This window comes from Leptonychotes weddellii, chromosome 1, assembly GCF_054177405.1.
Source record: "Leptonychotes weddellii isolate Sample4059 chromosome 1, ASM5417740v2, whole genome shotgun sequence".
Classification (NCBI taxonomy): domain Eukaryota; kingdom Metazoa; phylum Chordata; class Mammalia; order Carnivora; family Phocidae; genus Leptonychotes; species Leptonychotes weddellii.
The window spans coordinates 27,308,208-27,332,810 of record NC_138369.1 but is presented as its reverse complement, the minus strand read 5'-3'; the positions used below and the strand labels follow the sequence as shown (position 1 = coordinate 27,332,810).

Genomic DNA, 24,603 nt, shown 5'->3' with positions numbered 1-24,603 from the left:
ATAGGATCTCTGACCCAACTATTCAACCTTGCCGATAGAGTGGGAAACGTACACGGGCAACATGGGATGAGGGGGTGTGGCTATATGCCAATTAAACCTTATTTATGGACACTGAAATTTGAATTTCATCTAATTCTTAGGTGTCTCAAAATATGTGTTTTATTTTTTCTTAATTTTTTAAAATGTAAAAACCATTGTTACCTCCCAGCCATGTAAGAACAGGCAGGAGGCAGGATTTGGTCCACAGGCTGGAGTTGGCAGACCCTTGTAATAGTTACACATTTACTGTGTGGCAGGCCTTATTCCAGTGGTTTGAATGGATTAACCCAGCTGACCCTCACTCATTCCGATGAAGTAGATCTTAGCATCGTCTCCCTTTTACAGATGGGGAAACTGAGTCTTAGATTCAGCTACTTGCCTAAGATTGCACCATTATTAAGAGGCAGGCCTGGGATTCAAACCCTCCGTTTCCAGAGTCCCTATCGATGACCCTCCACAATACTGCCTCTCACATGGAGTGTTTTCTGTGTGTTGTTTATTAAAAATGCCATTTATAAAAGGAAAAAGGAAGTCACTAAATGCTGTTTGCCACTTGATAGTGGGCAAAAGCGAGCCAAGGTGGAAATCGTTGCCATCCAAAGGGAAGCTGCCTCTGAGTATTTATGATTCGCAGTCCAAGGAACTGCTGCATTTGGGCAATTTCAGGAGTGAGTTAAGACTTCTTATATAAGAGAGCCAAAAGGAAAAAATCAACTGTTGAGAATTTAATTTCAAAAAGAAAGAAAAATGAGTTACTTTCAGGCAATAAATAAGTGATTGATCCTCCATCGTTAGTTGGGCCCTTTAGAAAGAGTCCACAAAGATCATTTCAATCTGAGGAAAAATTGAAGGAGGTCTTCCTTGTAGCACGTTTAAGGCAAGTTTCACCTGAACAGGTATATGGGCCTGATCTATTACTCACATGTAATCTGTGATATTTTATGCATGAGACTAGGGTGTCTTGGTACTTAGAGAAGAACTTAGAATCCAGGACACCAAGGTTCTATCTCTAAATGGCACCAAAAAAGAAAAAAAAAAAAAACTCTGGACCATAGTTCCTGGATAATGTAGCAAGAGAGCACAGGGAAAGAAAGAACCTGGGAAACTTGGAATGTTAGTCCTATCTCTGCTCCTTTACTAGCTGTGTGGACCATGACAAAGTACTTGACTTCTCCGAACCTTCTGTCCCTTGGTATAAAAGTACTACATCTGCCTTACCCTTGGACAAAATATGAGTGTGGTTTAGCGAGTTGAGTGCACAATGCAGCTGTAAAACACATGGGCTTAGTTGTGTTTCATGGAGAAACAATCAGACAGATGGTGGGAGGTTACGTGTCATTTTGTATCCCTAGATATAGTTTTCTTCGTGATAAGTAACAGTATTTATCAGACGCTTACTAAGCTTCTCAGATCCATAATGAGCTTTTCAGGTGCACAGTATCATCTCTGTCTCCATTGTGCAGGATGGAGCTCAGAGAGACCAGGTGGCAGACACAGAGGTGTCCAGTGTGTAGCTACAAGGCCCATGTTCTTGCCTTTGTCTATACATCTTTTATCTAGGGAGCACGTTGCAACAGTATCACGACCAGTGCCCTGTCCTGAGCCTTGGGCACTCTGCAGAAGTATTGAGACCTGCCCCATATCTTAGTGCAAATTCGGTACTCAAACTGCTCAATTGGATCAGATTAGATTGGGACATATTGCTGACATATTAACATAGTAGCTAACATTTTCAGCATCTACTGTGTGTGCTCATTTTAGAAAAGGGGCAACTGATGTTCAGGGAGGCTGAGAACTTCATCTAAGGTGACACAAGGAGGATAGAGTTGAGACTGGAACCCAGCTCCAGCGCCTTCTCTGTCCTGCTGGACTGGCTCTCGTTCTGTACTTTATGGACATGGATATATGTCCCATTCCCCCAAGTCCTGGTTTCACAAAACAAAACAAAACAAAACAAAACAGACCACTTTGTATGGTTCCAGTGACTCCGAAAGATTCATTTTAAAGAAGAAAAGTGGAAAACTTTCTTTCAGAGATGTCCTAGGGTAACTGTGAAACCCGGGCTGCTTCAGCCCTGGGTGGGTGAGCCCAACTTCCTCTGATTCTGTGATCTTCCCATTTCCATGATGAATTTGGCAAGCTGTGGACTGCTAGGAGAGGTGTCATATAATTGACTCGCTGGATCCCATCTGGAAAATACATGTACATTTGAATTTCCTATAATTGCATGCCGAGATGGAATTTGCACTGTGAGGCTGGGCAAGCTTACTATGTCCTCTCCTCACACAAAAGTTAATGAAACCAGTATGCTCCTCATGATTCTCCTATTAGGTTAGTCAAAATATGGGGATGTTCCTTTTACTCCATCTCATTTGTAAAACAAAACAAAGAAAAACAATGGTTGTGAGGGGGGAGAGAGAGAGAGAGGAGGGAGAAATTGAATGGAAGTAGAATAGCACAAGTGTGAGGCTGGTCCTCTGTGAGAATATCATGTTATAAAAAGTAGACTGGGAGCGGGCACCTGGGTGGCTCAGTTGGTTGGGCGACTGCCTTCGGCTCAGGTCATGATCCTGGAGTCCCGGGATCAAGTCCCGCATGGGGCTCCCTGCTCAGCGGGGAGTCTGCTTCTCCCTCTGACCCTCCTCCCTCTCATGCTCTCTGTCTCTCATTCTCTCTCTCTCAAATAAATAAATAAAATCTTTAAAAAAAAAAAAAGTAGACGGGGAGCTTCCAGCTACTCCTCCATACCTTTTACCTTCCACGTTTTGAAAACCAGAAGACTGAATTTTCAGGAGAAAGAGGACAGATCCTTGCCTGATAGATCCCAGGTTTTGTATTTCAAACTCTAACATTCCATCCTCAAGACAGCCTTACTCGGTGGTGCCTTCCCATTTTTACAGACGGAGGGGCGAAGTCTTGTGGAGGTGAAGTGACTTGCCCAAAGTCATATACTTAATGGTGTGAAGGCAGAATGCAAATGCAGATTGCAGAGCCTTTGTGCTGTCCCTTGTCGTCAGCCACTTTAGACTCGCTTACCCTAGAAGACAGGAAGCCACGGAGGAGAGAGTGATGTGGGGAGAAATGCCTTGTTATCCAGTGTGTGTGTTCTTTCCCTTTCTTACTCCAGGCCGAGAAACGGTGGGAAGTACTGTGTAGGGCGTAGAATGAAGTTCAAGTCCTGCAACACAGAGCCGTGTCTCAAGCAGAAGCGAGATTTCCGAGACGAACAGTGTGCTCACTTTGACGGCAAACATTTCAACATCAACGGTCTGCTTCCCAATGTGCGCTGGGTCCCCAAGTACAGTGGCAGTAAGTGCATCCGGGGAGGCGTCCGAGGATGGTGGGCAGGCTGGCGCGGGGTGCGGGCCCACAAGTCACACTGTGGCGTGTTTTTCCTCTCTAGTTCTGATGAAGGACCGTTGCAAGTTGTTCTGCAGGGTGGCTGGTAACACGGCCTACTATCAACTGCGAGACAGGGTGGTCGATGGGACTCCGTGCGGCCAGGACACCAGCGATATCTGTGTCCAAGGCCTCTGCCGGGTAAGTCCCGGGTGCGTTTCCTTCACTGTGTGGTCCTGCTGCCGCGCTGTGGTTTGTGGCTTCCTTGCTAGAACCAGCGGCGGCTAACGTCTGTGCACTGTCTCCAGGGAAGTGGTTTTCAAAGTGTGTTTCCCAGGGCAGCATCAGCAATGGCATCACCTGATGCTGATGCCCAAGTTTGAGAACCAGTGTCCTGCATTTTTCTGACATTCTCAAGCTCTGTGAGGATCTGTGCAAAACCTCCCTGTGAAAATTTATTATAATAATTTGTGCATACACACCCTCCTTTACTGTAACCTCGGTGCTTAAGGTTAAACCCAAATGCTTCCATACAGCAAGTTTTCTAGATTCGATAGTTCTGCTCCAGGAAGATGTCTAGAGGCATCAGATTCTAGTCGGGCCTCCGTCGGATTTCTCATTCTGATCTCAAGCATGAAAGCTTCTACCGGAGACATAGCTGTTAATCCCTCTCGGAAAGGAAATCGAGAAACTTCTGGCTGATAGTAAAGCATTCGTGCAGTGATTTCTAGAGGGCATGATACCATTTCCCTGCTCTCACCCATCAGAAAACATTCTTAATGTAGCCCGGCTTTGAGGTAATTTATTTGATCCCTGCATGTGGTCCAGGAAAATGGAAATCCTAGTCAGTACGATTTGATGGAAAGGGCTCCTGAGAGCTTTCACCCACTTCCCGACTCAAAACTACAGCGCACATTTCCTCGTCAGTCTGTTCGTAGCAGAACATTGAGCTCCTCAAAGGCTAGTTCACACAAAGGAGCAGCGTGGACAAGAATGTGAACTCTGTCCTGGTGTTCTGGTCGTTGCTCGTGTCCTTCGCAGACCTCCGTCAACACTGCTGCATTGCATTAAGATGTGGTGAAATTCCAGAGGCCACTTGGAGCCTCAGGCCTTACACTGGCAGCCTGGAGGCATGCTTTGTCCTCCATTCATAGCCAGTATTTAAACATAGGGGATTTCACATAAAATCCAATTTTCCAGTTTCTCTTGAAAGATTGAGAAATGTCAACATGGGGCTCCTATTTCTGCGTGGTGGCGAGAGCCTAGAGTGGACAGAGGTTGCTCCCTTCAGATGGGATGTCAGCTCTTTAATTGGATACAGCGCCCCCCCACCACTCCTTTTTTTTTTTTCATTCCTGAGCAATTCTTCTCATTTATCCCACTTATTTGTAGACTTAGACTTCTCAAGCTTGATTTTTTTTTTTAAGATTTTATTTTCAAGTCATCTCCACACCCAACATGGGTCTCGAACTTACAGCCCCGAGATCAAGAGTCACACGCTCTACCAACTGGCCAGCCAGGCGCCCCCATACTTCTCAAACTTTAGTCTGTAGATGAAGAGATAAGGATCTTGCTAACACGCCAGAGACCCACCCGGTGGATCTGGGTGGAGCCCGAGATTATGCATTCCTAACAGCATCAGAGATGCTTATGGCTACCTGTCTCAGGACCACGTTTTCTGTACCAGGGCTATAGATAATTTGAGTTCTCAACCCTTGCAACTTTAAAAAGACTTTCTTGTCATTTTTGAATGCATAATTCAAAGAAACATGCTAACTGCCATGTCATATTTTTTAATACTTTTTGTGATTTTATAATACTTACCATTTCTTTCAAATGTTTCTTTTTTTAAAAGCAAGCTGGATGTGATCACATTTTAAATTCCAAAGCCCGGAGAGATAAATGTGGAGTTTGTGGTGGCGATAATTCTTCGTGCAAAACAGTGGCAGGAACATTTAATACAGTACATTATGGTAAGAATCTGTTCCTAAAGAACCATGAGAGGGAAAATGGTCAAAGTTTAAAAGTTGTTAACCACAGGTAAGAGGTCAAAGTATTCATGTCAAGCATAAAATCAGTCTCGTTAAGGTACATTACCCATCTGGCTAGAAGACACTTAATAGCCGGAATTGGATTATATTCCTTTGTTGCGCACCTTTTAGTCCGTACCCAGAGTAACTGAACTGTGTTGTGGAATACTGAATTGTGGCTAAATTCTTTGCAGGTTACAATACTGTGGTCCGAATTCCAGCAGGTGCTACCAATATCGATGTGAGACAGCACAGTTTCTCAGGGAAATCAGAGGATGATAACTACTTAGGTAAGATGGCACGTCCCCTGCCACTGGTAGGAATTCTACTTCTCTGGAGCTGTTAGCAGATGTTCCTTCCTTCCCCCATGTGCGCACGGAGAGCTGTTGGATGCCCTGTACTTCCGTACAAGTAGTTGATCTTGAAATTCATTCTTTTATTTCTCCCTCATGTGTGTAACCTCAGAGTGTTGTTGGAAGAGTCATGTGGTTACCGAAGTCAGTAGCAGGGGTTTATTCTGGATCATAATAAATTGGAAGGCCCTACATCAAATTTTGAAAGCACTTACCATGTAAGTTCCGCATAAAAATCATTGTTCTCTTTGAGTCTTCAACAACAACAACAACAATCTGTCCTGTGGGTAACTGGCTAGCAAATGCTTTATTAAAGATATTACTTGCCCTAATTTCTGTGGTGCCAGCCCTAACCAATAACAGACCACTGGTGGACTCATTCAACCTTTCATCATGCCTGGTTACTCCAAAAGGTTCTAGAGTGGCAAATTTTTCTCAGGTCATGACTAGAATGGCCCACCTTGTTACTTTATGGATTCTTCATCCTTGTCTCATGTCCAGGCACATAATTAATTCCTATCTATGCCTTCTGTTTAAACCACAACACACCGTCAACCCTGTGTTCATTTCAACAGTTGGCTCAGCCTGGTCCCACGTCAACTTCTCCTTCTGTAAACCGCTGTGATTATGAAATTTCCCAACCATTTTTAATTAAAAGAAGGACAAAGGGAGTGGGGTCATGACTGAAGGGATTCAGCTGGTCACCTTGCACAACCAGACTCCTCCTAGCCATGGAGAGCAGCACGGCTTGCACTCTGATCTACAAGAAATCACAGCGGTCTGACTGGGCAGTGACTTTTTAAAAGAAATGAATATACTTGTCCTCTTACAATGTCCAGGCAAGAACTCTATTTATGTATCTGAAGTCAGCCTCTGTAGCGGCTATCTGCACATATTTGGACATAATGAACTAGTCAGTGAGTATTCATTGAATCAGATTAGAATCAGAGTCTGTATTTTGGAATGTCTACATGAAATCCTTGATAGCTAGACAATGATCCATTAGCCAAGCATGCTGATCAAGTGTAATATGTGTATATGACTTCATTATAGCATTTTCTGCAGTATGTCATTTTTCACTCATTCACTTCTTTAATATGGGCCAGGCACTCTTCTAGGTACAATGAGAAGAACAAAAATAAATAAGTAAGTTAAAAATCACTGTCTTCTTGGAACTTACTTTTTGGTGCTAGTAGAGAGACAGTAAGCAATAGCTTAATAGATCAGCCAACTGTATACTGTTAGAGGATGGTAAGTTCTATCAGAAAACAGAACATCATAAGGGAAATTGGGATACTGAGGGTGAGTTGGGAACAGTGGAGGTGAAGTGTTGGAACTGTAGCAAGAGAAAACAGGTTGATTGGGGGAAGAGCATTCCAGGCAGAGGGAACGGCCAGTGCAAAATCCTTGAAGTAGGAGCATGTCTAGATTATTCCAGCAATAGGGGAATAGGCCCATGTGGCTGCAGCTACATCAGCATAGAGGAGAGTTCTAGAGGAGGCTGATCATCTATTAGGAGTAGATCATATAGAGCCCTATAAGCATTGAAAAGACTTGCTTGTACTCTGGGAGATAGGGCGAGCTACTGAAGATTTTGAGCCGAGGAATAACAGGATATAATCACATTTGTATTTTCAAAGGAGCACTTTGGCTGTTAGGTGGACGAAGGGCACAGAGTCGATGCAGGAGGACTGGTTAGAAATTATTGCAGTAAGCCAAGGGAGAGATGCTGGTGGCTTGACCCCAAGTAGGAGCAGCGGAGGTGACAGTACATGGTCAAAATCTGGATATTTTTTGAAGGTGGAATCATCATGATTTTTTGATAGGTTGAATATGGTATGTGAGAGAAAGAAAGAAGTCAGGGGTGACCCCAAGATTTCTACCTGAGCAGCTGAGAAGATGGAGCTGCCGTGACCTGAGATGAGACAATTTGTTCCTTATTTATCCATATGGCTGCTAGTGTCTTTTTTTTTTTAAGATTTTATTTATTTATTTGAGAGAGAGAGACAACACAAGGGGAGGGAAGGGACAGAGGGAGAGGGAGAAGCAGACTCCTCGCTGAGCAGGGAGCCCGACGCGGGGCTCGATCCCAGGACCCTGACATCATGACCTGAGCCAAAGGCAGATGCTTAACCGAATGAGCCACCCAGGCGCCCCATTGTCTTAAGGTCAGAGGCTGTGTCTTTATATCTTCAGCTCTTGATATAAATCGTACACATATATGTGCTAAGTAAATAATTGCTCAGCTGTTGAACAGCCACTGCTCATGTCCTCTTTACTGAGGATTTACTATGTGCTTAGTGGGGGATGAGATTACCATGGAAATAAACAAAATCGTCCTTTCTTTGAAAGACCACAGAATCTTACTTAGAATCATTTACTCAGTGGCTGGATCAGCTTTTCCCTACCCTCTATATCCAAATGGGTGGTGACTTTATAAAAGAATTAACAGAGTTCTTGAGGGCCCTTTGCAAAATTATTTTTTGGGAATCCCACATTTCGCATTCCACCACTGAGAAAAATAGGTCTGGCATTTTTCTGCGTGCCCTGGGTTATAAATTTGAACATGTGGCTGTCGCTATGGCCTTACTACTTCCTAATTAAATCCAGCAGCATTGCATGCAACCTCCTTTATTAATTAATTTCCTGAAAGCTGAAAGCCATGCTGACCTGCTTCTTTCTTCTCCTTGAAAGGGAGAAGGATTCTCCTCTCTTCTGCTCCTTCTTGGAAAAATCTCTTTCTAAGTAGGGGCCTCAGTTCAGTTCAACTTCATCAACCAGGCCAGGCACCTGAATTGGGCAGGGCCTCCTGATAACCTTTTATTCCTCACGGGAGGTTTCTTAATCTCCTTGGAAAGAATGAAAGCAAAATTAAAGAAGATTTGTCACCTGGGAGAGGCAGTCTGGGGTAGTCATGGCCCTTTAGTGGACTATTATAGTAAAGTCACCTGTTGGCAAAAGAACAACTCTCTGGAAGCAAATGCAGAGAGTGCAAAAGCATAGATGGCCAGTCACAGTTCACTGAGTGTGAAGGTCGAGACCTCAGGGCCTTTGAGCCTTAACAGTGGCTTCTTAACAAGTGAGGAAGAATATGACATCATCAAACCCGAGGTGCATAAACATTTACTCTTGGCTTGAAAGAGCTGCAGCAAATGCTCTAAGAGGGTTTTTCACACCCACAGCTGTTCCGTTGCTAAGGCATCTTCATCCTTGTCCGTCCCATTTTTTTTAAAGGCCAGTCAAGCCACAGTCTTTCTGCATGTGCTGGTGAGGGAGCAATTTCCAGGAGAGAAGGCCTTTGTAGCAACCCAGCTCTGATGGGTGAAATGGGGGGGGCGGGGGACCAACCCAGGAAATTAGCTCCCCTAATCGCGTTAGTGGAAGGTTGGGCAGTAGACTGTCTTTTGCAGGAAACTATTTGTTTCACAAGATATCAAAGCAGAAAGCCTCCCTGTCAAAGGCCATCCTTTCACACAGGCCCTCCCTCCTGTTGGGTTAAAGCCAAGTTGCACCTAGAGCCACCATGTTCGTGTTTCTTTAGGAGAAAAAAGATCCATTTCTGCGGTACTTCTTTGTCTCCAGTACACTTAGCTCTTGATTAATTGTGGCAATGGGAAGACAGGAGTCCATTCAGTTTGGGATAAATCACGAAGTTCATTTCCCCTGATGACTCCTTTCTCCTTCCCTCCTGACCATCTACCGGGAGAGGGAGCATGCAGAGAAGGGTAAAATGCCCCTAGTTGGCATAAGCCCGAGAGGAAGCCGGGAGACGTTGGAAAGGAGCCCCAGAATTAACCTACAACAGACGATTGCTCTTTGAATGCGCACAAAACTGGATTATCACTTAATTTGCAGGGCAAGTCTTGTGACATCTCATTTCCCCCGTTTTGGTGAAATGTCAGCTGGGTAGCTAGCATGCGACCTCACTTGAAAGAAGTGGGTGATTGTGTTGGCAGCATGTCCGGCTGTCACCATGTAAGTGACCCACATTAGAAGGCAGCCTCAGGATGTCTGAGGGGCCACCGAAACAACCTCGCCTCCAGTCAGTGACCCATTGAAAGTCCTGCCTCTCGCATGGCTGGTGGGTCTCACGCTACAGCGGCCGTAGGGGAAACAAGGTTGTCAGAGCTTTACACTGACAGGGAAACAGTTATTTGGCTGGAAGCATTCTGTTCTCCTTGTCATAAATGTCAGGTCCAATCAATCACTCCTTCTTTCAGTGTCATTGATTGAGCACCTACTATGGGCTGGGATCTTTCTTGGGGTTACAAAAGTGCATTTTCAAATGGTCGCTTTCCTAAAGAGGCTCACGTAGTCTAGAAAAACAAATGACTTAAACTGTTAAAAATCTTGAGCTAAACGAATTTGATTTCAACTTGCGTATAAGAGAAAGCATGCATGAATTCATTCACTCATTGAACAGGTGCTTGTTGACCTCGTTCTTAGAAAACTTTAGTGGTTAACAGGCTCTGGAGACAGACTTCCCGTGAGTGGAAGCCACCTGGCCTTGGGAGAGTATTTTAATAATATTTAAGTCATGCCTTGCTCATCCCTAAATTAGACAACTGTGAAGGTGTGGCAAAGAGACAGTGCATATGAAGACATTATGAGCGGCCAGCAACCACAGCCCATATGCACTGTCTTGTGTAATGTTCGGAACAATCCAGTAGGAAACTCGTTATCTAGAGAAAGGAACTGAGGCTGAGAGAGGTTCCATAACTTACCCAAGGTCACATAAACTTGTCAGCAAGTCGGAAGAGTTGGAATCGTTATTGGTCTGACTTCAGACCCTACGCCCTTAATCACTTCACTTTCCTGCCTCAATGTAGGAAAAGGTATGGCTGGCATGGTGATATAAATGACTGGGAATTGAGGTTTATTGGTGGGAGTGAATGCGAAGGCTGGGAAGATTACGCTAAGGAGTTTGAAGTCAATTGTATAGGTCGGGGGGTGGCTATCAAAGGATTTTGAGTTAAGAAGCAGCATCTAAGATTTTGGAGGGTTTGTGTTTTTAAAAGCTTTTTCCCTGCTGCCACATTCTTCCCAACCATTTCAAATGAAGGCATCTCATTTTTCCCTCAAGATCGAAATGGAGCTTACATGAGTGGGTATGAGTGAAGTGCTGGATTAGGGACAGAATTCAGTGCCCTTAATTACCGATCCTAGAAAGACTAGTACTTCCATCAGTATAGTGTCCAAATGAGTGAGCTCTGTGAGGTGGCCATGTCCAAGAAAACAAGAACCCTGCTGCTACTGAGCCACTAAGAGTATTCAAAGCTTCCTCAGCCCTCAGTCATCTCCACATAAGGGGACAATACCGACTTTCCCTAAGTCCTCTAAACCTCTTCTGGCCTGCCTGGTAAGAGACAGGATATCACCTGCATCAGTGAAAGACGGGTTAGGATCTGGCACACACCTCAGGCATCTTGGCTCCCTGTCCCGCAACCAAGACCAATATCACTAACATGATGCTGAGGCATGATGCCGCCAACGATTTACGCTCTGCGTAGGACCAGTTGGTTGACGTTGGCACCTGGGATGACACCTGTTTGCCACTCGAGTTAAGTTTCCACATTCCTTTTATTCACTTAAATACATGGCCTGTGCATTTCAGGGTTCTCTCCCTACTGAGATTTGCTAATTGTGAGCAACTTACAAAAGGTAAGAGGGCCTTTTTCTGATACTTCGTTCAGGGCCCAAATGTTTATTTAATAGCTCTGATTTATTGAGTTCTTGTTCATGTCAAGCCCAATACTCAGGAGGATTCATTCTTCAAGGAGTGGTAGTACTGAAAAAAAAACTAAGTGGTACTCACAATAAAACCAAAATTTATAATAAATACTAGGGGGGAAAGATATGATTAGGATTTTATCGGGAGAAATTCATCAAAAAGCATGAAAATAGATTGTTTTTTCTTATAGTAAACAAAATTATGTTTTCATGTCAACCATGCACGGGTTTTTAGATTATAGGATAATGCAATTAATAAATATTCTTACCTGAGTTTTCCAGTTAAATTATGTGATAGCAGAGTAGTGCCTTCTTTGCTTAAAGTTGGAATTTAACAGTAAAACCTGAAAAGGAGTCATTTTTATGAAAGCTTTCTGGGGCTTTATTCACTTTCTTAATAGTCTCCCTTGACACTTAGATAAATAAATCATTTCTTCTGAAGCAGCTGTCATTATAGCTTCTTGGTCCATTTTATTTACTTTTCGTAAGTTTGTAACCAGTCTAATTTCATCAAGTTCTCAATTGGCCAATATTTTGACACTTGACTCCAGTAGTTCTCTAACATGAGCTTTTCTGACTGTTTCATCTTTTTCAAGATCTGCAGTAGATTCATTCATTTTTCTAAAATAAAAAAGTATTTATTGATCATGTGCCATGTGCTCTTTTTGAAGCTGAGATATAGCAGTGAATAAAAGGATCCAAAAATCCTTGCCCTCATGGGGCTTACATTCTTGGTTGGGGAGAGAGAGCATAGACAAAGTGTTATGGAGGGAAATTAAGGTGGGAAGTGGGATGGCAAGTATGGAATCTGTGCTGGTATTAGGAGGGGGTTGCAGTTTTAAAGAGAATGGTCTGGGAAGGTGTATTAATTATCTTTTACTGTATAACACATTATCTCAAGACATAATGGCTTAGAGTAACAAATGTGTGCTATATTCCAGTGTCTGTATGTCAGGAAATTGAAAACAGCATAACTGGGTGTTTCTGGCTTGAGATCTCTCATGAAGTGGCAGTTAAGACTTCATTTAGGGCTGTGATCACATCTAAAAGCTTGATTGGGACTGGCGGGTCCACTTCCCAAATGCCTCATTCAGATGCTGTTGGCAAAAGGCTTTATTCCTTTACAGGAAGCCTCTCAGCAGGGGCTGCTTGGGTAACCTCACAATATGGCAGCTCAGCTGGCTTCTCCCAAAGTCAGAGAAAGAGCAAGGTAGAGCCACAATGCCTGAGACCTGGCCTTGGAAGTCACACTCTGTCATTTCCTCAAAATCCTAGTGATTACACAGTTAGTATTCCAGGTGGGAGAGGACAACACAGGATGTGAATATCAAGAGGCAAGGACCATTGGAGCCATCTTGGAGGCTGATTGAGTGACATTTAAGATGAAAGAGTGACTGAAAGAGTGACATTTAAGCATTATGTTGGCCATGGATTTTCAGATTCTAATATCTGTCCAAAGAAGACTAACAAAGATTCAATAGGCTCAACTAATCCTAACATAAAATAGGGGTATTTGCATGGGAACCAATTTTGTAAATGTTCGGTTCATTAATACATATTTTCAAATCATAAGACTGCTGCTTCTATCTGTAATACTGTAATGTGGGGCTTGTATATCAAACCCCACACTAATTAGAACCCTTATATTTCATTAATATAATTACAAGGGTGGGTGTTTTTATCTCCACTTTAGAGATGAGGAAATGGAGACGGGGAGAGGGAAAATGAGTTCCCAAGGCCACATAGCTGGCAAGTGGCAAAACTAGGATTTGAGCCCATCCTGTCTGACTGAAAAATAGATATTCTTTGCCCTCCCAACTCTCTGCCTTTCAGAGCACTATTTCGTATTTCAGGCAGCAAGTTATTGGCAGCAAATCAGTGAATACTCTTTTCTCATCTACAGCTTTATCAAGCAGTAAAGGTGAATTCTTGCTAAATGGAGACTTCGTTGTCACAATGTCCAAAAGGGAAATCCGCGTTGGGAACGCTGTGATAGAGTATAGCGGGTCCGACAATGTAGTGGAAAGGATTAACTCCACAGACCGCATTGAACAGGAACTTTTGCTTCAGGTGAAAACTTGACCATGAGTCCATGACCCTTTCCTTCCATGTGGTGTCACCAGACCTGCAAACATCTTCTCCATTTTGTCTGCTCATCCTAGGTGTTGTCGGTGGGAAAGTTATACAACCCTGATGTGCGCTATTCTTTCAATATTCCAATTGAAGACAAACCCCAGCAGTTTTACTGGAATAGTCATGGGCCCTGGCAAGCATGCAGCAAACCCTGCCAAGGTATCTACTTTTCAGTTGAGTTTTGGGGTTTTGAGATACTTTTATTTTAATTCTTTTTATTTATTTTTCTTTGGAAGCAGCCAAATGCATGTAATCTTTAAAACTTTCTATCTGCATAAATTCTCTGATCTCCTTTCTCTGCATCTTTCTGGTTATTTTTGGAGGGCAAGTTGAACTTTTTAAGGGATTCAGGATATGTTGGGCTTCCTCTCCCTAAGAGATTTATATACATGTGTGAAGCCAAGCAAAATCAGCTCTGCCACTTTGATTTTCCAGAGACATAGATTTAGTAGTCATATTATGTATCATTTATCTCATTTCCTTTTGTCTTAATTAGGAGCCAGCAAATTATAGCCAGTGGGCCAAATCCAGCCTGCTACCTGGCTTTTATAAATAAAGTTTTATTGGAACACAGCTATACCCTTTTTACATATTATTTATGAGCATCTGCTCTTGCCCTGTCATGGCAGAAGTGAATAGTTGTGACAGAAGTCATATGGCCACAAAACCAAAAATAGTTACTATTTAACCCAGTACAGAAAATGTTTGCCAGTCCCTAAATAGTTTCTGGAATAAGTTACTTTCTCTGACTAAGGTTTTTCCTCCTTGCCTAGGGGAGCGGAAGCGAAAACCTGTTTGCACCCGGGAATCTGATCAGCTTACGGTGTCTGATCAAAGATGTGACCGGCTGCCCCAGCCAGCGCCCATTACCGAACCTTGTGGCACAGACTGCGACCTGAGGTGAGGCCAGTGCGTGTTCATGGTCTTTACTCTGAGCTGTGAGGGTCTTGCAGGAGGGAGGAACAGAAGGAGGAGACAGTGGTCTTTAGTTCCCCTTCCTTGCATTTCTGTGAAATAAGCTTCAGCCAATTTTCCATCCTTCTGAAACCAATTATCCGAGACATATGCCTGCAGATTTCTTGTTCTTCTCCTAAGAATTAAAAATAGCTAATAGAGTGTGGCATTTGCCAAAAGAAGTTCTCATTTCACCCTCACAAGTCAGTGCTAGGTATTGTTAGGATAGAGTCACATCTTATGTAAATGTTTGGTACGAATGTCAACAGAAAACGGGGAAATGTCATCTCTCAAGGTACCCGTATGTTGTTCTCTATACCCCCAGAGTGTATATCACCCAGCAGAAGAAATCTTATGCATATGAAAGTTGCAGTGCCCTAATGTAAAGTCATGGAGGGAACTAGAAGAAAATCTTCATGCAGTTGTCTAGATACGGAAAATACTCTGTATTTAAGAAAAGTCTAAATCTGAGGCAAGAAATGGTGAGCAGGTTCAGAATTCTAAAGCTTTCCCATTTACCTGCAAGGTTGGCTGTGTCATGTTTGAATATTAAATAGCCTGCGCCTTGCTTTGTATACTCTGAATGTCAGTTAAGTGCAGGTAACATGAGTTGATGCTTTAATTCGCCTTTTACGTAAGAGAAATCAGCAGTGTAGAGTGGTGTGGGAAATTGTTAGGATCTTACCATTTGTAAGTGGCAAAGTGAATACTTAAGCAGTTCGCAGGTTCCACTTCACAATGCCAAATCTTATCCAATGGTATTGACAGCCTAGAGTGCTGGAGTGAAGATTGTAAGGCCCTCTCTAGGCTCCAAGAGAAAAGAGGAGTGCTGGGATCAATTAGTAATGTCTGTCATGCGAGTAGGTGGGGGAGACATGGCATGAGGGCCACATCTTTGCCAGACCTGACCTGATGGCTTTGACTTCAAAGCCCAGGCTCTCTCCACCCCCTATACTTCATGTCTACCCAGGACCTCTGACCTGCTTATTCATGGGCTTGTCACAAAGCATTGATAAGTCATTGAGGAAGAAAAAAACCCAAGACATTAAAAGGCAGACTATACAGTATTAATTTTTTTATAGGTAACTAATGTACTTATAAACCCATTGCTTCAGCCAATTGAGTTAATTTAGTTAAATTAGAGTTAAGATCTTTTCAGAAAAATAATTATTTATCTGATTGCCGAACTGAATTACTCACAAAAAAACCTGACAGTCACTGTCATTGTGGTTCATACTAATTGTTGCTGAATAGCTATGAACAACACTGAAAGACTGGAGAGAGGATTGTTACTGATGGATCAAACTCTAAATAATCTTCCCAAAGCATGTCTGTGGAACACAAGTTCCACGAGATGATTCGTGGTGAACCAGTATGTTTAAGAAGTCTTCCCACCTCTCTCCTCCCCTGTGTAGACATGCATCGTATCAGTTAACATTTGGAAGGCCCAGAGAGGTTCTGAAATATAGAAACCTGCTTAAATCATTAGTGCCCAAATTTATTCCTAGTGTTATTTACTCCCACAATGCCCCACACACCCACAGAGGCATACACATTTCTTGTTTCCGCTTATAACAAATACTTTGCTTCTCTGAAATATAGTAATAAAATGCATTGTCGCATGAAAGGAACCAAATGAATTCAAAACCCTGGAGTTGAGACCCCCTTCCAGGGAGAGAATATGAAGCAGACAATAATAGCATTTTGAGAAGAACTTTCCTAAGGCAACGCTGTGACATTTCCATAGACTCTTCCAGGTTCTCTGCTCAAATTCTGAAGATTGTGTGAATATCAGAGAGACTCTGTTCCACTTGATCTGCTGGTGTGTTTTCTTGTGGGGGCAGGACTCCTGCCTCCCTTACCCAGGACGGATAAGCTTTCCACGAGAAAATGGTGATGAAGGCAAAGAGAAGGTAGCCAAGAATCAAAGAGCAGATGAAAGTTCCAGATGCCTCTGTGGAATTGGACCACATTTTTGCCTTGCTTCCTCAGGGAAGTGAGAGTTCGCCCAGATTAAACTTTGACAGGATGAGATAAAGCATTGTTTTACAGTCCTTCATTTAACGTGTTCCGGTTAGAACAAAATCCCAAAATACTGTGTCACTCTAATGGAAAATCGCAGTAGCCCACTTTGCATGCCGAACGTAAAAGGTGGTCAACTCTGACCTACTTTTAAGCATTTGTGAGAAACTCCAAGATAAGCATGTGGCCAGTACTCCTTATTGTTTCCCAGTCCTGCCCCTGGACAGATGTGGATGGAAGAATTCTTAGGGCATCCGTATTCGGCAAACTACCCAATTTCTGAGAAGTAGACAGTTAACAAGAGTTAATTCAAATGAAGATTATGAAGAAATTATCCTTTTTGGATTGTTAAATTGAATCAACAACCTACATTTTAAGCTTATTTATTTATACTCTTCTATTCAGTTTAAAATTTTTGTATTTTAATTTGAGCACTGACCGTATTTTGGGGGCATTAAAAGAGTAAGTCCCACTTTGTGCGTAGATGCTGATAATGGGGAGGCTGTGCATGTGTGAGGCCTGGGGCATATGGGAAGTCTCTGTACCTTCCTCTCGGTTTTGGCATAGGCCTAAAACTGCTCTAAAAAAATTAAGTCTTTAAAAAAAATTGTCTAATCAAACTATATAGACTGTGGCCCATGTTTAAAAGGAACTCAGTCTTTATTCACAGAGTTTGGCACACTTGAAATTCACAGTTACAGGCCAATTATCCATTCCTTTATTAAGTCACAGGATGTTCACTGAACACATTTTAGCATGGCCCATATAAAGGAGGTTTTCTACAGAGAGTTTCCAGTGGTGGTTCTCCATCAGAAGCAGCCTTCTTGAGAAATGAAATGCTGAGTTGCATGAACCTTTTAAATATAAAATTGCTTTTTTTGCTCCGTTGAATTCCAATGTTTTCTTCTTTTTGGTTGCTTGAATTTCAGATTGACTGTATCAGGGGAGAATCTTCACAAAGATAGGACCTCTGACTATCACTCTGTGACTTCCATGTACATTGGCAGCCATGAAAAATACATGGATATGTTGGTTTAAAATTGGATTTCAGTAACTGACTGTGGCCTTGGGTTTTGTGGTATTTGAGTTAAGGAAGAAAAAAGAACTCCAGTCTTCTACCAGTTGAAAATAGATAGGACATACATATTTAACAGAAATGTTGGTTTCTCCCCATTATTTATGCATAGGTGGCACGTGGCCAGCAGGAGTGAATGTAGTGCCCAGTGTGGCTTGGGTTACCGCACATTAGACATCTACTGTGCCAAATACAGCAGGCTAGATGGGAAGACTGAGAAGGTTGATGACAGTTTTTGCAGCGGTCACCCCAAACCAAGCAACCGGGAAAAATGCTCAGGAGAATGTAACACGGGTGGCTGGCGCTATTCTGCCTGGACTGAAGTAAGTTGGTTCTCACTCAATGAGCATCTTCTTCTTGGATGCTAAGTCTGATTAGTTGATGGTGGCTAATCAACGAATTAATCAGTGAGGGCTGCATTGAGAAACCCTATTTAGACTGTATGGAAAAGAGTTCCATGATTGATTTACAATGCCTGACCTCATTCTGCAGAAAAGAGTACCATGATCAATTTGGAATGTCTGATTATATGACACTGAACATGGCGTGTGGAAAATTGAGAGTGGTGGGACAACTTATCTAATCCCTTTCTCCATACCCCACAGGCCATTTCCAATTTTATTTTCTTATGCTTATTCACTAATATTGACTTTAATATAAACCCGGTGAATAAATGGATAATATGAACAGATACTCCCCAAATCACAACTAGAATTGGATTGGTTGGGTGGTTGTTTCTTAAGGGCTGAAAGAGACAAGGCAGCATAGCCAGGACCTTGACCATGCTAGAGAAGAAACTTAAAACAGTTTTACTCAGCGTATTTTCCTTTCAGTGTTCAAAAAGCTGTGATGGTGGAAGCCAGAGGAGAAGGGCTATTTGTGTCAACACCCGCAATGATGTCCTGGATGACAGCAAATGCACACATCAAGAGAAAGTCACCTTTCAGAGATGCAATGAGTTCCCTTGTCCACAGTGGAAAACAGCAGACTGGTCAGAGGTGAGATAAGAGGGCTCTTATTTCCCCTAGGTCATCTTGGATACCCTAATTCTGAGTCTCTCCGGCTCTCTTCAAGTCTGCACCTGCTGAACTCTTATACCCCATCCCCTGGATGAAGCAACCGAGGTGCTCAGTCTGCCCCAGGACTGTTGTGCGGGACATGACTGGTCCACTGGTGACCCCGGAGGCATGGTGGGTTTGGCTGGATCACCCACTCCGATTGCTTCTGTTGGTGATTTCCTATCTCTCCCCGTTCCTCCTCTTTGAGCCCCCACTAAGTCATTGTAAAGGAAAATAAGGGCTTTATTAATTTCAAAGCTGTGCTGGCTTAGAACTGAAGCTAAAGAAAAAAGAGGTTTCCTATTTTCTCATCTGTGAAGTAAGAGAATTAGACCCCCAGTGAGTGGCCTGACTTACCCATCCAGTTGCTAATGGAAACCTTAGAAAAGAAAGGACTAGTTGAGTGTTCCAGACTTTTGCCTCTCTCCTTCCTTACCTGATGAAGCCTAAGGCAAACCCTCATTGCTTAGCACAGGTGGCCCCAGGACAGCAAGGGAAAGAAGGTGGAGCCTCTTTCTCACTTTGATGGTGCAGTGTTAGCTGTCACTATTAAGCCAGCCCAGTGAGATTCGCACCACGCAGGTGACTGCCTCAGCCTTCCTTCACGGGGGCGAGTGGGAGGGGACAGAAGTTACCTGACTTATGGCCCAAGTCAGGAATGCAGGGAGAGAGGTGTTTGTTTCTCTGCTACAGTTCTGTGCCCGTTTCCTTATCTCAACCCTGTAAGCACAGTGTTAACTGTTTACTTGCAACAGCAAATACAATACGAATCTTAAAAGGGTATTATTAATGCCCCTGAAATGGCAGACAAGCAAGTGCCTGTGACTAACGGTGTCTCATATCCACACGAGTACACAACAAACCTACTGGGTTTGTTCTGTCAGCAAATTGCCTTAGCTTCAAAGCTAGTGTTGGGGGTTTAAAAAAAGACGAAAGAAGGTCATGGGCTAGAGTTTTACCTCGATAGCTAAGAATAGCTAAAGTATCATTTCGAATCAAGTAACAAACCTTTGCAAGAAGACTTACTAAAATGGAGGTGGGGGGACATCAAACTATATATTCAGGATGACCCAACATTCCTTAGCTTAAAAAACTGAGAAGAAAACAGCAAAATGTTAATAATGAGGATCCCTAGGTAGTGAGGAGATTTTTTTGATTATTATAGTTTTCTCTTTTACATGTTTCTGTATTTTTCAAATTTTCTACAATGAGCATGGATAATGATGATGATATTTAACATTTATTAAATGAACATATGCTCAGCACGTTACTTGGATTTTTTTTTTCATTCAGTTTTCACAACTCTGCAGTAGACACTATTGTTGTCCCCTTTGTACAGATGAGAAAACAGAGGTACGAAACCGTCACTTGACTTAGTATCCGTAGCTGGTTGTATTGGGATTAAAACCCAAATTGGTCTGACTCATAAATTCCCCACACTTAACTCCTATGCTAGAAAATCATGGATGTTATTTTATAATACAGACTGGCCCTAACTTATAGTGGTTCAACGTAATAATTTTTTTTTTACTTCAAAACGATGTAAAAGCAATATACATTTAGTGGATATCGTACTTTGAATTTTGAATTTGGATCTTTTCCCAGGCTGGTGATAGGTGGTCCATACTCTCTTGTGCTGCTGGGCAGCAACAGCTCCCAGTCAGCCCTGTGACCGAAATCACATGAGGGTCAACAACCAATACATCTACAACCATTCTGTACCCACATGACAGTTTTGCTTTTCACTTTCAGTACAGAATTCAGTAAATTACATGAGATAGTCAACACTTTATTATAAACTAGGCTTTGTGTTGGACGATTTTGCCCAACTGTAGGCTAATGTGAGTGTTCTGTGCACGTTTAAGGCAGGCTGGCCTCTGCTATGCCGTTCGGCTGGGCAGGTGTATTAAGTGCATTTTCGACTTGGGAGATTTTCAACTTACACTGGGTTTACCTGAATATAACCCCATCATAAGTCAGGGGAGATCTGTATCTCATGGTGTATGGCCGTGCTGAGTTTATTCTGGGCTTGACACTGTCCCAGAGCCTTTATGAATACAGAATGAGGTGAGGGAAAGAAAGGAAGGAAGGGAGGGAGGGAGGAAGGAAGGAAGGAAGGAAGGAAGGAAGGAGGGAAGGAAGGAAGGAAGGAGGGAGGGAAGGAAGGAAGGAAGGAAGGAAGGAAGGAAGGAAGGAAGGAAGGAAGGAAGGAAGAAAAATGAGCCTTGATATATTTACAAATTGCTATGAGAGAGAGGAATGACTGTGGGAAGAGAGCACATCTGTTCCTGCTAATCCATGAATAATCCCTGGGAACCACAACACATTGTTCAGAAACACCCCTGATTGGCTGTGCTCTTTATTACAGTGCCTGGTCACCTGCGGAAAAGGGCATAAGCATCGCCAGGTCTGGTGTCAGTTTGGTGAAGATCGATTAAACGATAGAATCTGTGACCCTGCGAGCAAGCCAGCCTCCATGCAGACTTGTCAGCAGCCAGAATGTGCGTCCTGGCAGGCGGGTCCCTGGGGACAGGTATTTTGAACGATAAAGTTCTTAACTACATTCTTTCCTTCTTATCTGGAGAGGGCTTGCAGAGGGGCATTCCAGTGGTGGGGATTTAACTGCTGCATCTTGTGACTTGCACTATACCTCCGTGGCGCTGGATGGAGCACAGGAAACTCTGCAACCATTTTGCCCCAGGTCTGAGGATTACAGCTTGCCCTCCTGGAGCTGATCATTCCCTTTGCAGACACACAGGCAGCTCCTCGCCCTGGGGTTAAAACGGTAGCTTGAGCACACGTGCGGTTTGAACAAACTCACAACAGATCTCTTGTCTGGCTGATGTTATCTTCTAGCGTGCTGCTGTGGGGGGTCGTTACAGAATGGGGTCCAGAGTCTGGACTGGGATTTGGGAGGGAGGTTTGGACTCCCCACATCATGGTTCCAAAGCTCACCTCTCATAAATAAGTCAGACCCTTCCCACAGAAGTAATTTGATCAAAAGTTGCAGAATCGTTTCACTTTGAAAGACTCTTTTCCGAGTCCCCTAGTCTGGAAGTCGCACAGTCTTAACCTGAGCTATTTTTAAAGGAGAGAGTGAAAGTCTCCCTTGGGCTCCCATTTGGGAAGCCACTACTCTGGGAATTAAGTCCTTCCTAATATAGAAGCAAACACGTCCTGGGTACTATATAAGCAGCACTCCGAGTTCCCAAGAGAAGCAAAGCAGTGTCTGCCATCACTTACAGGATCTCTTGAAAAATAACTCTCCCCCCACCTTGCCCAGCTACAGCAACTCTTCTAGTGTATGTCTTTATTTCCAGGATGCATGCAATAAATGGGAGCAGCTTTATCCCTGCACCCTTACAATTTCTATCAAATTGACGCTCTTCTGAACCCTCCCATCCACAGGCAGAATGGCTGAGCGTGTCTGATGGCACTAAACAGGGAGAATCTCTTACCCTTCTAAGTCCAGCCTCCTTTTTGTCTGCATCTGCATAGCTCTCAGGGAATAAGAGAAAGAGAAAGAGAGAAAGAGAACCCAGCTCAGAATCGCTATGAAGATTTGAGTGTAACATCTTTTATAACTGATGGGCCTATTTTTTATCTGTGTCTACACCAGACCAATCCTAGCAGGAGATTTGTTCTTCCTTTTATTGAACATGCAATTTGGGGTGACAAACTGGTATGTGTGTATATATATATATATATGTAATACATGTTCAGAAGAGAAATTTTGCAAAATGTAATTTAGCAAAAAGAGCAAAACTAAACACACTCCTTAACTCTGCACAGATTACTGGTATTGATGCATCTGATTTTCTTCTAATATTTTTAGACTAATATTAGGAGTGTACTTAGTCTGTGTTTTTTACTTGAAGTAAAACACATGTCACACAGCTAAGCAGGTTCAACGTGAACAGCTCATTGGCTTTTAGTGTGTTCATAATGTTGTGCAGCTGCTATGTCTGGCTAGTTCCAGAACTTTCTCATTACCCCAAAGTACCCAGGAAGCTATTACTCCCCATTTCCCCCTAACCCCTAGCCCCTGGCAACCAACATTCTGCTCTCTACTTCCATGGATTTACTTCTTCTCAGTATTTTGTGTAAATGGAATCATACAGTATGTGACCTTTTGCATCTGCTATTTTTCATGTAGCATACATGTTCCAAGGTCTGTATTGGAGCACATATCTGTACCTCATTCCTTTCGGTGGCTGCATAATAGTCCATTGTGCCGACGTACCACATACGTCTATCCATCCATACCTGGCTGGACGTTTGGATTGTTTGTACTTTTTGGCTCTTGTGAATAGGGCTGAGATGACTATTCAGGTATGAGTGCTTGTTTTAGTACCTGATTTCAGTTCTTTTTGGATGTATCCCCAGGAGTGGTATTGCTGGATCCTGTGGTAAGCCTGTGTGTAACTTTTTAACAGTTTTCCACAGAACCTGCACCATTTTACATTCCTACCATCAACACACAAGGGTTCCAGTTTCTCTGTCTGTGCTAACACTTGTTATTTTCCCCCTCCTCAATTATGGCTCTCCTGGTGGGAGTAAAGTGGTATATCATTATGATTTTGATTTTGCATTTCTCTAATAACAAATGATACTGAGAATCTTTTCACATGCTTGTTGGCCATTTGTATAGCTTCTTTGGAGAAGTGTCTATTCATGTCCTTTTCCCATTTAAAAAATTTGTAATTATGGTCAAAAAACATATCACATCAAATTTACCATAACCATTCTTTTAAGATTTTATTTATTGAGAGAGAGAAAGAGAGAACATGAGCTGGGGGAGGGGCAGAAGGAAAGGGAGAGAGAAAATCTCATGCAGACTCCACACTGAGCACAGAGCCTAACGTGGGGCTCAATCTCACCACTCAGAGATCATGACCTGAGCCAAAGTCAAGAGTCGGACACTTATCCGACTGAGCCACCCAGGTGCCCCCCCATCTTAACCATTTATAAGCATACACTTTTTTGTTTATTTGTTTGTTTTTGCTTGTTTTGTTTTGTTTTTTTTGGTAGAGATTTTACCTATCCACTTTAGAGAGAGAGCGGGGAGAGGGGCAGAGGGAGAGTAAGGGAGGGAGAGGGACAAGCAGATTCCATGCTGAATGCAGAGCCCCACACTGGGCTTGATCCCACGACCCAAGATCATGACCTGAGCTCATGACCCCAGCAGAAATCAAGAGCCCGCTCAACTGACTGAGCCACCCAGGCGCCCCTTAAGTGTAGAGTTTAACAGTGCTTCTTTTCCTATTTTTTAATGAGGTTGGCTTTTTGCTGTTGAATTATAGTTGTTCTTTATATTGTGGGTTTCAACCCTTTACCAGAAATTTGATTTGCAGATATTTTCTCCAGTCCCATGGTAGGTTGCCTTTCCACTCTGCTGATGGTGTCCTTTGATGCAGAAGTTTTTAATTGTGATAAAATACAAATTGTCTATTTTTTCTTTTGTTGCCTGTGTTTGGGGTGGCATATCCAAGAAATCATTACTAAATTCCATGTCATGAAGATTTTAGATAATCTTTTCTTCTCAGAGTTTTATAGTTTTAGCTCTTATGTTGAGGTCTTTGAACTATTTGGGGTAATTTTTTTTTAATTTTTTATTGTTATGTTAATCCCCATACATTACATCATTAGTTTTTGATGTAGTGTTCCATGATTCATTGTTTGTGCATAACACCCAGTGCTCCATGCAGAACGTGCCCTCTTTAATACCCAGCATCAGGCTGACCCATCCTCCCACCCCCCTCCCCTCTAGAACCCCCAGTTTGTTTTTCAGAGTCCATCGTCTCTCATGGTTCGTCTACCCCTCCGATTTCCCCGCTTCATTCTTCCCCTCCCGCTACCTTCTTCTTCTT

General features: G+C 42.9%; 1 protein-coding gene and 1 long non-coding RNA gene across 8 annotated transcripts in view; one reads left to right on the top strand and one right to left on the bottom strand.

Moving 5' to 3' along the window:
• LOC145716792 (uncharacterized) overlaps window positions 1-24,603 on the bottom strand; it is a 412,414-nt gene that overhangs the window by 193,299 nt on the left and 194,512 nt on the right. The gene's annotated exons all lie outside the window — the stretch shown is intronic.
• Window positions 1-24,603, top strand: part of ADAMTS9 (ADAM metallopeptidase with thrombospondin type 1 motif 9) — a 158,293-nt gene that overhangs the window by 50,853 nt on the left and 82,837 nt on the right. For all 7 annotated transcript variants that reach the window (XM_081801386.1, XM_081801361.1, XM_081801372.1 and 4 more), the window contains 10 exons: window positions 3,167-3,348; window positions 3,443-3,579; window positions 5,234-5,351; window positions 5,603-5,698; window positions 13,395-13,561; window positions 13,654-13,783; window positions 14,398-14,524; window positions 17,788-17,998; window positions 18,509-18,673; window positions 21,102-21,266. In XM_081801386.1, coding sequence (XP_081657512.1) covers window positions 3,167-3,348; window positions 3,443-3,579; window positions 5,234-5,351; window positions 5,603-5,698; window positions 13,395-13,561; window positions 13,654-13,783; window positions 14,398-14,524; window positions 17,788-17,998; window positions 18,509-18,673; window positions 21,102-21,266 — 1,498 coding nt within the window. The remainder of the gene's footprint in view (window positions 1-3,166; window positions 3,349-3,442; window positions 3,580-5,233; window positions 5,352-5,602; window positions 5,699-13,394; window positions 13,562-13,653; window positions 13,784-14,397; window positions 14,525-17,787; window positions 17,999-18,508; window positions 18,674-21,101; window positions 21,267-24,603) is intronic.